General features: G+C 39.3%; 1 protein-coding gene across 1 annotated transcript in view; it reads left to right on the top strand.

Moving 5' to 3' along the window:
* The first annotated feature begins 370 nt into the window (after window positions 1–370).
* Window positions 371–15,139, top strand: part of LOC121382220 (arylsulfatase I-like) — an 89,035-nt gene continuing 74,266 nt past the window's right edge. The window contains exons 1-2 of the mRNA XM_041511748.1: window positions 371–564; window positions 4,289–4,563. Of these exons, the coding sequence (XP_041367682.1) occupies window positions 4,452–4,563 (112 nt within the window). The 5' untranslated portion in view covers window positions 371–564; window positions 4,289–4,451. The remainder of the gene's footprint in view (window positions 565–4,288; window positions 4,564–15,139) is intronic.

Below are 15,139 nucleotides of genomic sequence, written 5' to 3'. Positions count from 1 at the left end.
GAAAATGTATTTAATATGTAAGTTTAATCGTAGAAATATTATATTAGTCGGAAACATCTTACAATGCAGCAAACTCGGGAATGTCCCTTTAAGTAAATAAACCAGAAAGGAAACTGCTTTTCGTTTTGTTTACATTTATAATTTAATTTGTATGTGTACTACCGGACTTAAATTTTGATTGTCTAGGAATGCAAGTCCGGCCCGGACTTGGTATTTTGGTATATTAGACCTAGGACCTGCATTCCTAGGAGATTAAGTCCGGGCGGACAACTGTTCCCACGGACTTGCATTCCTTTTACACCGGCGGACTGTGAAACGTAGCGTTATGGACAGACCATCAACATAGTGTATACAGCTATGATATACAAAACAAAGGATCGCACAAATGATCACTGTGCCAAAGTGATCATAAATCAAACATTTTAAAAACGAAAAACATATATAGACCTAAGAACATTATCATGGATGCTTGTAATTAAAAACAGAAAATAGATGCTGGAAAATTGGTGCTGGATTCTCCACCCAATACAAAAAATACGACAATTTTGCCATCGTTGTATTACGGTAAGAAACAGCGCACGTGGGGGGTACGTGCGTGCATGATGCATGCATGCATGTTTCTTCTTCTTCTTCTTCTTCTTTTATTTTCTTTCGCAGTCTGGCTTTAATTAGTTATGAGCTACAAGTGCGAACGAAATATGGAGGTTATAGCGACACACTATGAAACTGTTCACAGCTAGTCGTTCCAAAGCGACAGATGTTTCGGGTCGGGTTTCCAACAGCTTACAAAAGTTAACAAACGAAAATGTCACAACACATTTCCCATGATCTACAAGGCTACCTGTGTTGTTCGACGCAAGTGATAGGGGGCTTTGAAGTAGATTTTCAAAATGTTGTCGTGTTTTTCTTTTGAACGAAAACAAGAAAGTAACACCAAAGCTTTCGAATGCAAAAACAGGAAAATAACACCAAAGGTTAAATCGAAGAAACCGGTTAACAGAGAATTAATGTTGTTAAATACAACGACATTATGTGTGAAACAAATATTTTTTATCAGTTTAAGGTTATTCCATTCTCGCAAAATATTAGGTTGGTGTGAAATGATGTAGATATTTTATTTATTTATGGTTCGTTTCTTTCTCATCTTTTAATTTTTGTTGTTATTTACTTCTTCTTTGAATTACATTTGTTTATTTTCAGATCTGTATTGTCGTTGTTTTAAGTACCGGTATGCATAGTTGATTTATGCTAGGGTCAGACTACCAACTGTCACGACCAACTCACCAACTCGCTGACCGCACACCTATCTGAGTACTCTTTTAAGTCGATTCTCGTCAAGTATAACTCCTAAGACCGATTAGTTATTAATTTGAGCGCATCAGTCTTAAGTCGGGAGTGTGGGAATTACAACGCGACTGTCGAGTTGGCCAACTCAATCGTGACAGTTGATAATCTGAGCCTAGCATTAGACAGATGTGTTATACATTATTGAAGATGAGCAATGCTTTCAGATTAGAGTGGTAGTAACTCACATTCACCCCCAACAAAAACACCCGATATAATAAATTAGAAAACAAATCTGATGAAATTAAAGCTCTAGAAGAAAATAAAAACTTAGAAATCATTGAAAGTGCAAAAAACAACAAAAAAAACTTGTTAAAAAACCATAAATGAATACTCCGCACCATCTGAACAAATTATCAAGGATATTACCGAAATAATATCTCACTTTAAATTAATTACTTTGACGGACAAGGAAGCAGAGAAGCTAGAGTGTGAAATAACATATTTTGAAGTATTAACTATTAAAAGATGAAACATGATAAACGTCCAAGCTAAGATGGGTTTACAGTTGAATTTTTAAAATTCTTCTCCTGGCGATCTTACACAGTTTATAGGTCGTTCCATTAATTATATCTGAAGTATTAAAGAAATGTCTAATGTATAAACTTAACGTATTATAACATGTATTCCTGAACCGAATAAAATACACTTTAAAAAAATTGGCGACATATAACCATTTCAACCAATACTTACAAAATGGCTTCTGGTTGTAATAACAGATTTCTGGATAACATAAGGAACAAAGAGTAAAGTATGTTTATTGCGGGTAGAAATTACAAAATAACTACGAAATAATGGTTTGCATTGAAATGAATGTTACATCATATTAACTAATTTTGAAAAAAAAAAAATTGATTCGATATTCTGTTCTTTTACATATAAAACACTAGGCATTTTCAAATTTAAGACTTCTGTTTTTTTTTTTTATCAAATGTAATACAAAAGAGATTTCTCTCCAAACCAATCAGAAATAGGTTATACGCAAGGCGGTCGCTTGTTTCCTTATATATTTATTTTATGTGCTGAAATTCTCGGCATCATAACTAGAAAATTCACCTAATATTAAAAGTATCAGTATACTTCATATAACAATATTCTGTTGATGCATATTTTATTCTTGATGTCAACACAACACGTTGTCAGGTTTAGACTATTATGTACAAGTGTCTGACCTCAAAATGAAAACTGCCACATATCGATGAGCTGGACCGAATTAGCAGGCTTTAATATGTTGTTCGCCAAATCGCCAAATAAGAATTAAAGTTAAATTTGGCAAAAAGCTAATTGTAAAATTGTGTATCTTTTGTAAATGCACTGCTATTTTCGCCGGTTTTTGTTTTTCAAATTAAATTTGAATTTGGCTTTTCCGATTAAATTCTTACATTGCTAATTGGGGTCGAGCTTAAACCCTGTTTAGGTTCCTCTTCGATTAACATGCACTTCCCACAGAAAGAAAGAAATGTTTTATTTAACGACGCACTCAACACATTTTATTTACGGTTATATGGCATCAGACATATGGTTAAGGACCACACAGATATTGAGAGAGGAAACGCGCTGTTGCCACTTCATGGGCTACTCTTTTCGATTAGCAGCAAGGGATCTTTTATATGCACTATCCCACAGACAGGGTAGTACATACCACGGCCTTTGATATACCAGTTGTGGTGCACTGGCTGGAACGAGAAATAGCCCAATGGGCCCACCGACGGGCACGTCCCACAGGTAGAGACCGTTCAGTTGAGGCAAACGCTACGTAGTAATTTTTTCAAATCTAGTCAAGTCAGGCTCGTGTGCAGGAAATTATGCACAGGTAGGGTCCAGACTGGAAGTTTCTAGGTGGATCAGGGTATGCTTCCCTGGAAAATACATTAAAAATTAGAACATTTTCTTAGAGCGGCAGCAAGTGAAATGTATTTCCGTGTGTATAATCACCTACAAAATATCATCCGGCATGTCATAATCCAATCAGTATCTAGTGTTTATAATATTTTGTTATCAGAATTTTGCAAGGTACTTGTGAAAAGCCAATAGAGTAGAAATTATGACAGTCACATCAAGACACTGTCAAAAGCTTCGGTAGATATCAGAACAATAGAAAAAAAAAAACCATGTTGAATGTTCAGAAATGAAGGAAGGAATTAAGGTCAGACATAGGGTCAAGGACCACCCAGATAATTAGAGGAAACCCGCTGCCGCCACGCAAATGGGCTACTCTTTCCGATTAGCAACAAGGGATGTTTTATCTGTTCAGAAATTAATATTCTGAGCAAGAAACTAAGTTTCCACTAAGGCACTCCAGATACATCGTTCAACAAAACCAACTTTAACTCTAGATACATCGTTTACAGGAATAGGTCAGGTCAGGTCAAAGGATTTTACGTGCACATTCAGAACAAGCTTTTGTAGCGCACGCCTGTCATGGGCGCAGGTGCCGACCGCGGCCGGCTCCTCCGTCCAGGACAGCACACAGGAATAATAGTATGTACCTTTAAAAACAATCTCATTTACTCAAAGTTAAAAAAACCAAACTTTGTTTTGTTTAACGACACCACTAGAGCACATTGATTTATTTATCATCGGCAATTGGATGTCAAACATTTGGTAATTCTGACATTTAGGCCTAGTTTTAGAGACGAAACCTGCTACATTTTTCCATTAGTAGCAACACATCATGTATATGCACCACCCCAGAGGCAGGATATACCTGTACACTGGCTGGGCCCTCCGATGAGAATCGATCCCAGACCGACCGCTCATCAAACGAGCGCTTTACCGCCTCTTACAATACCTAATGCAACACACTTTCTTAACAAAGTATGTATTTTATCCTATATTTTACAACCTATAACTGCGCCATGCTTCATTAAGTGTATGTATTTTATAACCCAGCTGCGCCATGCTTCATAAAGTGTATGTATTTTATACTGTATTTACAATTTAGCTGAGCCGTGCTCTGTCGCTGATTTCCAGTCAATTAGGGGCAAGATGAACGTCCCATAGACATGTCTGACCTACTGGCCCGTCCGACCGTGTTGCCCCAGGCAACTGGAAGGCGACATTAGGTGGTGGATTACCGCAAGAATTACAACTTCGCACTGGCAACGATGGCGGGGTATCTGTGGAGTGTAATCTGCGCGAGTTGGCTTTGTTTCAGCCCTGTCGTTATCGCTGCAAAAAACCCACCGCATATTGTCTTCATCGTCGCAGATGACCTCGGTAAGTGTTAATAAAGTTTTGTTTTTTTAAATGTTGAGAAATTAATTTTATTGAATAAAGTGAAGTTATGAGTTTGGTGAGAAATCTACGCCTGTTGTACTTATAGTATATTGCTTAAATTATTCCTGGATTTACGTCCATTTCCATCTTGATGGTCCTAATGTCAGCAGAAGCCCTATGCCGAGTCTTTGAACGCTTCATGTGAACATTTGGTGTACACAATAATTTAAAAAATATGAAATTTTCATAAATTTTGTCAGAATTAATATTTTATTATTCGGAACTCTTCACTTGATTACGAACACGATCCAAGTAAAATGTGAAAATGTTAGATTGGAAAGTGAAAAGACAAATATATAGGTGATTTAGCATGAGGAAATAAATCTATCACATGTCTACACGTGCAGAAAGTGTAATTTCAAGTAAGAAAGTAAGGTTTTGACGGAAATATATTATATAGCAACAAAGATTATTAATATATATATATACATGTATATACATATATATATATATATATATATATATATATATATATATATATATATATATATATATATGTATATGTATATATGTATATATATGTATATGTATATATATATATATATACAATGTATATATATATATATATATGTATATATATATATATGTATATATGTATATATGTATATGTATATATATGTATATATATGTATGTATATATATGTATATATATGTATATATATATATACACATGTAGATATATATATATATATATATATATATATATATATATATATATATATATATATATATATATACATATTAATAATCTTTATTGCTATATATATATATATATTCCACCAGACATTTTAATGTCAATTTATGTACGCATTAGGAGTGTGTAGAAAATTATTTTAAAATGTGTGTCTGTATTCTCTACCCCCACCCTCTCTCCTCGCCTCTAACTCACATCTCCTCTACCTCCCTACCGCTCTCTTGCTCTACCTCTCTGCGTTTCTCTATCTCTTTCTCTCCCTATATCCCCCTCTCTCTTCTCTCCCTCCCTCCATCCCTAACTCACTCTCTCTCTATCTCTCTCTCTCTCTCTCTCCTCCTCTCTCTCTCTCTCTCTCTCTCTCTCTCTCTCTCTCTTGCTCTACCTCTCTGTGTTTCGCTGTCTTTTTCTCTGCAACCGCAGGTGCGTAATCGGGAAGGGGGTTCGGACGACTCTCCCTGCTGACACTAAAACAATAGTTAGCAGTACGATGTTAGGCTTTTCATATACATGTGACCGGCCTCGGTGGCGTCGTGGTTAGGCCATCGGTCTACAGGCTGGTAGGTAATGGGTTCGGATCCCAGTCGAGGCATGGAATTTTTAATCCAGATACCGACTCCAAACCCTGAGTGAGTCCCCCGCAAGGCTCTTGCACCGACCAGTGATCCATAACTGGTTCAACAAAGGCCATGGTTTGTGCTATCCTGCCTGTGGAAAGCGCAAATAAAAGATCCCTTGCTGCTAATCGGAAAGAGTAACCCATGTAGTGGCGACAGCGGGTTTCCTCTCAAAATCTGTGTGGTCCTTAACCATATGTCTGACGCCATATAACCGTAAATAAAAATGTGTCGAGTGCGTCGTTAAATAAAACATTTCTTTCTTTCTTTCTTTCTTGCATACTACTCAAAAGAATTTAAGGGTCAAAAATGTATAACCAAACAAGTTTCAGAGTGTATTAGATTGATGATGTAAACTACACCAAATTTTTTATTTATTGTTCCATATTTACAAAAAAACACAAATAAACGTCACTGTATACAAGAAAGTCACATGACATGCTGTCAAAGTTGAAGGTTGTCAAACATGGATTTTACACATTAGAACATTCGTTTAATAGTGTGTGAATCCACCCCTGGCGCGAATACACTCGACACATCGTTGCCTCATGCTGTTGATCAGACGTCTGAAGAACTCTTGGGGAATGGCCTGCCACTCTGCCATAAGAAGTTGACCCAGATCATGAAGTTTGGCCGGAGGGGCATGGTTATCCCGAACTCTCCTGCCTAATTCGTCCCAGGCGTGCTCTATTGGGGCCAAGTCAGGCGAATATGCTGGCCAATCCATCCTGGCGATACCTTGTTGTCTGAGAAAGTCCGTTACCACTCTGGCGCGGTGGGGTCTGGCATTGTCATCCTGCAGAACTGCCCCGCCGCCAATCTGCTGAAGGCCTGGGAGAACCAACGGCCGGATAATGTCATTCAGATAGCGGATTCCATTCAGATTGCCATCCACCACATAGAGGGGGGTCCTGTGGTGGATAGAGATGCCGCCCCACACCATGACGCTGCCACCACCGAACCGGTGACGTTGTCTAACGTTAACGTCAGCGAAGCGCTCCCCAGGACGTCTGTAGACACGAACCCGACCGTCGTTGAACTGGAGACTAAACCTGGACTCATCAGTGAACATCACTCGACCCCACTGAACACGTTGCCACCGCAGATGAAGTGTGCGCCAGTGACGTCTGGCCGTTCTGTGACGTGGTAGGAGTGGTGGTCGAACAGCCTGGCGACGGCAGCGTAGATTATTGGCTCTCAGATGATTGCGTATGGTTTGATCAGACACTCGAGTTCCAGTCGCAGTCCGCAGATTGTCACGTAATCGGCGTGCAGTGGTTGTGCGTTGACGTAGAGCCATATTGGTGATGTAGCGGTCCTCTCTATTTGTAGTGCTTCGGGGTCTTCCCGAACGTGGACGATTTCGAACAGAATTCGTTGCTTGGTACCGTTGCCACAGTCGGCCAAGGACACTTTGACTGACACCAAGTCTCAGAGCAACATTTCTTTGCGTATTGCCATCCTGAAGCCAAGCAATAGCCCTTCCTCGATCTTCGATAGTCAGTTGACGTCGTACCATTGTCGAATTTGGAGTGTGCACTGTACACGAACGCAAGCTCCAATTATACGGAATTTCAGCATTGCGAACATGGAATACACATGCAAAGCGTGCAAATGAAGCGCTTTGTGAAAAAGCAAGTTATGGGCACTTAGCAGACCTTTCGCTTTCGCCCTAATTTACGTGCAAATGTAAGCATGTTTTCGCCATTAAAACTAGTTGACAGTGTCAATGACAGTGGATTTTAATTCATTTATGGGTTGCTTAGACCCACTTTCGTCAAAATGGAACAATACCATGCGTGACATTATGGTCTGGCTAATATAATTGACATTCAGAAAATAATGTCGAAAATATCGTCTGACCCTTAAATTCCTTTGAGTAGTATATATAGGTGTCCACAGAAAAGGTATATTCTAACCCCCCCCCCCCCCCCCCCCCCTCAGATCCAGACCACGCTATCATCGGCTATGCCACTGAACCGATTCTCTCAACACCTCCATGTATAATTATCAGATACTGACTTGTTTTACGAGACGCGCCTTGATCTTTATTTGGCTAGCCCCCTTTACTGTGAGAAAGTGAGCAAATGTTGCATATGTTTATTTTCACAGAGAATCTTTAGGCGGACAACATGGCATCACGGACCCAAAGCTATGTCTACAGAAAAAGATGCATTCTAATAATATTCCATCGATACTGCACGAAATAGAAAGGACAATTTGTTGAACGCAGACGCGTGTGCAGACGGATGGGTGTCTGTCTGTCTGTGTGTGTGTGTGTGTGTGTGTGCGGGGTGTGTGTGTGTGTGGGGGGGGGGGGGGTGTGTTGGGTGGTGGTGAGGGTATCGAAACCCCCTTGCTCCAAGCTAATTCTATTTAAAAAAAAAAAATTTGCGTGAGATCATGACTCGAACGCCACTTGAACTTCGCTCACCATAGTCTAGACCTCCTTCACAAGTTGCTGCACACATGCCTTTAGTGGCCCTCAGCATACTTTAAATTATGGCTATTTGAGGTCTTGTTATTGTAATAGCCAACACTTTGTCGAGGAAGAAAGAGGAAACCAGCTGTCACCACGTAGGCTATGCCTTTCGAAAAGCGGCAAGGTGTTAATCTTATGCGCTTACCCGTAGTTAAGGCAGTACATACCACAGCCTTTGATGTACCAGTCGTGGAACACTGGCTGAGACGGGCATAATACTTAAGTTCATCGAATGATGCGGGATATAGCTCAGTCGGTAGAGCGTTCGCCTGAGAATGCTTGTGTTTTAGGATTGAATCATCTAAGTGGACCTATTCTCTGGTTGTTCTTTTCTCACGCTCCAACCAGTGCCCCACGTCTGGTATAAGAAATACCGTATAATGTACTGCTCTGTCTGTGGGAAAGTGCATATGAGAGATGTCTTGCTGCTAATGTCTCCATGTCAGAATTAACAAATGTTTGACATCCAATAGCGGTTGAAGAATAAGTCAATGTGCTCCAGTGTTATCATTAAACAAAAACTAATTTTAACTTTTTAAACTTGAAGTCCCTCGATAACGGTAGATCCTGCGACACATCAAACCGTAGTAAAGCCACGGTCGCGTTCAGTGATGTAAGACGTTGTTTCTTTTGAAAAGTGCCAGTTTTGAATTGATTGTGTTATTTCAGGTTATTAAGATTTATTGTTTAAACACAGTCTGACAAAAAGTCCCACGATATTGCATGGTCAGGTTTTTAAATTTGTATTATTTTTTTAAAAGTTTTAGGATCAGTGCTCATTGTGACTTAGTGTGTCATTTCAGGCTATTAAATTCAGATTTATGGATTAAACAGTCTCTGATAAACAGTCAACGATTTCCACAGTTTGCATGCGTGCTTGAACATATAGGATTCAAACACGTCAAATCAGGTAACATGACTGTAGGATGTTTCAGAGAATTTTTCGACATAAGTGTAAACATTCAGGCGAGGATCCAGGGTTTGTGAAAGGAGTGGTTAGGTGGGAGGGAGGGAGTGTATGTACGCCGGGCATGGTAACAGGTGTTTGAATAACCTTTAAAAAAAATTCTTTGACGTCAGCGAAAAAGAGGGCGCCCCTTGTCTCCCCCCTTATATCCGCGACTGACACTTACAACACTGGTAACGATGTTCCTAAACGGAGCGCTAGATCTCGTCGCTTAATTTACCTGAAGCCACTTACCCCTCACCCACGGCTTACACTGGAATGAGTTCAGGTTTAGCCAAGTTTTAGATTTGCAGAATATTTCCTTAAAAATATTAATATATGGTTAATTTAAGGACAATTTTAAAAGCCAAAGACTAAAATGAAAATGGTCATGTACGTAGGAATACTATATTATTAGTCCCCTATCACCGGCGTCGTGGTTAGGCCATCGTTCAACAGGCTGGTAGGTACTGAGTTCGGATCCCAGTCGAGGCATGAGATTTTAAATCCAGATACCGACTCCAAACCCTGAGTGAGTGCTCCGCAAGGCTCAGTGGGTAGGTGTAAACCACTTGCACCGACCAGTGAGCCATAACTGGTTCAATAAAGACCATGGTTTGTGCTATCCTGCCTGTGGGAAGCGCAAATAAAAGATCCCTTGCTGCTAATCGGAAAGAGTAGCCCATGAAGTGGCGTCAGCGGGTTTCCTCTCAAAATCTGTGTGGTCCTTAACCATATGTCTGACGCCATATAACCGTAAATAAAATGTGTTGAGTGCGTCGTTAAATAAAATATTTCTTTCTTTCTTTCTAGTCCCCTATCGGTCCAACCACAGAGGACTATAGCTTTCATCCCCGTCCTTCTGTCTGTCCGTCCGTCCTTCTGTCTGTCTGTCAGTCCATCTGCCCCACATATAGTTTTCAGGATGTTCTGTTTCCACAATGCCTTGAGATATTGAGCTAAACGTTTGTGTATGGCTTTATCGCGTACTGTTACAGATCAAGCTGAATTTTCAGGGCGATTTACCCATTTTTCACAGAGTTATGGCCCTTGAACTTAAGAAATACGAAACAATTTTCAGCCCGTAAGGGGGACATGTATTGCTGAAGGTAGCACTATACCAATTAATTTCCAGCTGGGTCGAAGTTCGAGGTGCACAGAACGTTTGATAGAGAAGTTAACACCACAAGTCCTGTGATTGGTTATAAATGTGAGTGTGTTGGTTGTAAAAAAAATTAGTTTCATCTGGGCTAAAAATGTATACAATTTTAATTCATCTAGTGCCACTGTGTCAAGTAGCCTTGTGCTTGGAACATGTATGGGGTACATGTGAAAAAAAGCACTAAAATTTTTTGCGAAACTAAGGGTGTTGTAAAAACATCTGGTTTTACCGAAAAAGAGCCATGAAAGGTACCATTTTCTGCAGTTAATACTTTGAGGTAGGGGTTGTAGTACTGATATTTATGGGTCATAGTTTGGTTGATATATTGCATATAGTGTTTTTAAACACAAACGTTAACATGGTCACCTATGGGATTTGAATTGGTATAGTCCAACCTGAAGCAGTACTCCCAGAATGCTTGTTTTATTCCTGGTATGTCACTTTGTTCCCACTCTATATCTGACCTGTCAAAGAGAAAGTAGCTTGCATTACGTGCCTTCAAATACAAGCCGGGTGTACATTTCTGATTGATGGTTGCACATTCTTAGAATCTTACCGTACGTGGTCGCGAGAGATCAGACGCGATGTCTCGACAATGCTAAACCAAATAATATCCCGCCGGATCACAGTTTGAGGTGAACCCAAGGTTTAACAGAACACTTAAAAAAGTTAAAAGTTTGTTTTGTTTAACGACACCGCTAGAGCACATAATAATAATAATCGGCTATTGGAAGTCAAACATTTGGTAATTTTGTCATTAATTTTTCCATTAATAGCAATAAATCGTTTGTATGTATTTTCCCACAGACAGAACAGCACATGCCTGAATGCAGTTTTAATTATGTTGTACCACTGTGCCCAGTAGCCATGAGCTTGAAACAAAAGTTAAACTTTGTTTTGTTTAACGATACCACTGGAGCACATGGAAATTTTACTTTGGTCATGGAAAGTCATGGAAACTGAAAATCGGTCTAGAGTTTAAAAAATGTATTAACCAAATACTGGTATACTTTAGGGCAGTATCTCGTATATAAGAATAATTATATGTAGTTTTAAACTATTGGTGTTGTAAAAACATCCAGTTATATCGAAACTGTACCATAAAGGGTTCCACTTACTCCAGTTAATACTTTGGGAAGGGATTTCTGGGTTCTGGGTTCTGGATTCATATTTATGGGTTATAGTCTGGTTGAAATATTGCATTTAGTGTTTTTAAATACATAGGTTAACATTGTCGCCTATTTGAGTTTATTTGGTATAGGGCAACCTGTTATTTCGCATTCGACCCAGTGCGTTTCGTTTTCGGCCTAGACACAGCCGTAGCTCTGGGGCCTAATTCACTAAACTCTCAAAATTTTGCGATATCGCATTTGCAATGCTAAAAGACTTGCAAGAAGGATGCTTTGTTGTCTAGCAGAGCCTAAAAGACCTTTGTGAATTAGGCCCCTGGTGTGTTTTGGGCCTAAAGGTAGCCGTACACCAAATATCCGAGTTCGAGGTGCACCCAGCTTTTCATTCCACAGTTGAAGCTGCCAGTCCTGCCATTAGTGATAAATGTGAGAGTGTTTGTTGTGATAAAATGATGTTCATCTGGCCAGTAAATTCGTGTAATTTGGTTTGAACTAGTGTCAGTGTACCAACTACCATTGTACTTCAAACATGGGCAGGGTCCTACTACAAATAGCATGACAATTTTTGTGCATAACTCGGGTAGTTATAGACGCTACTCGTTATGTCTGAAACGAGCAGCTTAACCTCTAATTATTATTTTTGATTTACTCTAAGCGTGAGGGGTGGTAGTATTTACATCCATGGCGTATATGTCAGTTGATACACTACGTGTAGCAGTTTTAGCCATATATGTTATTATTACCGTCTGTTGGATTTGATTTGGTGGTATACACCCTAAAACTGGCATTTTTGCACTTGGAAAAGACTATATATATTTTACCACCAGTAATGCCCTATCTGTATCTTTCAGAATTATAAATATTCCCGTCACAGTGCTTTTAAAAAACACACATTCCATTCCTTTCTGTTTTTACGATCATTTCTGCCTCATTACACAACCATGTAAAATGCTTCTAAACAGTTTCATGCATGTTTAAAACGTGTTTAACATGTGACAAATGGAAATCATTACACAATGAACGTTATCGTAATACCCTTCCCTGGCGAGTGTCATAATCTGTTTATTGCAATTCATAATGATTTTTATTATGTAACTGCATGATTCGAAGGTAGCATATTGACGACTTGGGTGAAAAAACGTGTTGTATATTTTTATGAGCTATACAACGGCGTAAATATGCATATGGAATTCCTAATTTTTAGTACTTAGCTATTGGTTAATTATGTGTTGCGGTATTATTAGATATTCTGTCCTTTAAGATTCGTTTTCTTTGGTATTTACATTTTGTGATTTCCATCATTTTATTTGTGATATTAAACAAAACGGGGAAAAGTTTACAATTAAAGGGTTTAGAAGCTTTGTAATGACTAACAACAATAAGGATCTATTTTGTGTGTCCTAGATTGGAAACGGAGCAAATATGAATCGATGAATGGCGCGTCACGGAATCAAACGTGAATCAGACTATTTCTTCTGAAATTCGCTGATCCAAAACATCACGTAGCGTGCAATACTTTTTGGCTATTACAGCATTTTGCTTAAAGCGGCAGTATCCGGAATATTTTTTATTATTTAAGCATATAGAACAGAAAATCCAATTACGTTTGGTGCATATAATATTATGACGCCGCACTCCGCATTGGTTTTTTGACCGGCCTCGGTGGCGTCGTGGCAGGCCATCGGTCTACAGGCTGGTAGGTACTGGGTTCGGATCCCAGTCGAGGCATGGGATTTTTAATCCAGATACCGACTCCAAACCCTGAGTGAGTGCTCCGCAAGGCTCAATGGGTAGGTGTAAACCACTTGCACCGACCAGTGATCCATAACTGGTTCAACAAAGGCCATGGTTTGTGCTATCCTGCCTGTGGGAAGCGCAAATAAAAGATCCCTTGCTGCTAATCGGAAGAGTAGCCCATGTAGTGGCGACAGCGGGTTTCCTCTTAGAATCTGTGTGGTCCTTAACCATACGTCTGACGCCATATAACCGTAAATAAAATGTGTTGAGTGCGTCGTTAAATAAAACATTTTTTTTTTTTTTTCCCGCATTGGTTTCACTACGCTGGCTTATTCAGGTCAAAAACAAAGCCATTATTTCGAAAGTGGGACACTTTTGACGGGCTCCTACCGATCTCGGTTTTCATTGGTTTATCGCAAGTGTGGAATTCCCCAACAAGAGATCACGTGAGATTTCGCAATTTTTGAACAAATTTAACTGTCTTGATTGAGGGGTCGTCTCATATCTCCAAAACATATTTATATCCATAGAGGTATGGTACAACGCCTTTCCAGGGGTCGGTGGGTGGGGTATTTGCCTTGCAATTTTGATTGTGGCCAGCTGTTGGCATACGCGTTACATGTAAGGGGGTGTCACTAATTACGTAACGCTCTAGGGGTAGAGGAAGAGGGTACTGTGTTCAATTTACGTAACATTTTTCAAGACTATATGCTATTTTTATTCATTACTTAGACCTAAAAAGGTGTTTTTTGGAAATGTGCGGTCAGTCTAGGATCGATCCCCATCGGCGGGTACATAAAAGACCATGGTATGTGATATCCTGTCTGTGGTATGGTACATATAAACGACCCCTTGCTAAAAAAAATGTAGCGGGTTTCCAAGGCGCGTGTGCAGGGATTTCAGCGGGGTTGTGGTTACAGACTGTGTTGAGCGAAGTCTATATGGGGCCATGCTCCCCCAGAAAATACATTTCAATTTTTTTAAGCTTGGGCAAGTAAGGGTTTCGACCTCCAATACCCCCCCCCTGCACATGCACCCGATTCCTCTCTAAGATTATATGTCAAAATTACCAAATGTTAGACATCCAACAGCAGATGGAAGGAAGAATAAGATATGTTTTATTTAACGACGCACTCAACACATTTTATTTACGGTTGTATGGCTTTACCCTTTCCAAACGAAAGAATATTTATTTGAATTTGTCGATTTTAACACGTAAATTAACGTTCATTGTCTACTTTAGTATATTTTATTAAAAAATATATATACACGATTAATGTGTTACTAGTATACAAATTAAACTTTGAAAGATCTACTAACACTTTATAAAATATTAATTCTGAAATAAGAAGGTACGATTATCGATAATACGTTGTCAAGATCAAACCGGCTTTAACTAAAGACTCTAGTACCGTATCCTCAACCGAACGTTCTTCGTACAGCGCAAGATTTCTCTTTTAATTTTTTGAGACCAATCCTACAATTTGAAATCGGCAAACGCACGTGTTAACTGAAACTGACAACAGACTGTCGTTTGTGCTTTGCCGAGCTATGGCGGCACAGGCGACGAATCAAGCGTATACTTTTGACGATCTCCGTTCATAGCGAATACGCACCAGTTTTTTAAAAGTGCATTTGAGCGTGTATTTCATATTTGTACATGATGTTATAATATGGTAACCAGAGAATGTAACTTTAAATATTATCACTTTTGGATTATTCACTGTGTTTCTGGTCGTTTTGGAGTT

Source organism: Gigantopelta aegis, chromosome 9, assembly GCF_016097555.1.
Source record: "Gigantopelta aegis isolate Gae_Host chromosome 9, Gae_host_genome, whole genome shotgun sequence".
In the NCBI taxonomy this organism is placed as follows: Eukaryota; Metazoa; Mollusca; class Gastropoda; order Neomphalida; family Peltospiridae; genus Gigantopelta; species Gigantopelta aegis.
The sequence above is the reverse complement of the archived record's forward strand: the minus strand, read 5'-3'. Positions and strand labels throughout refer to the sequence as shown.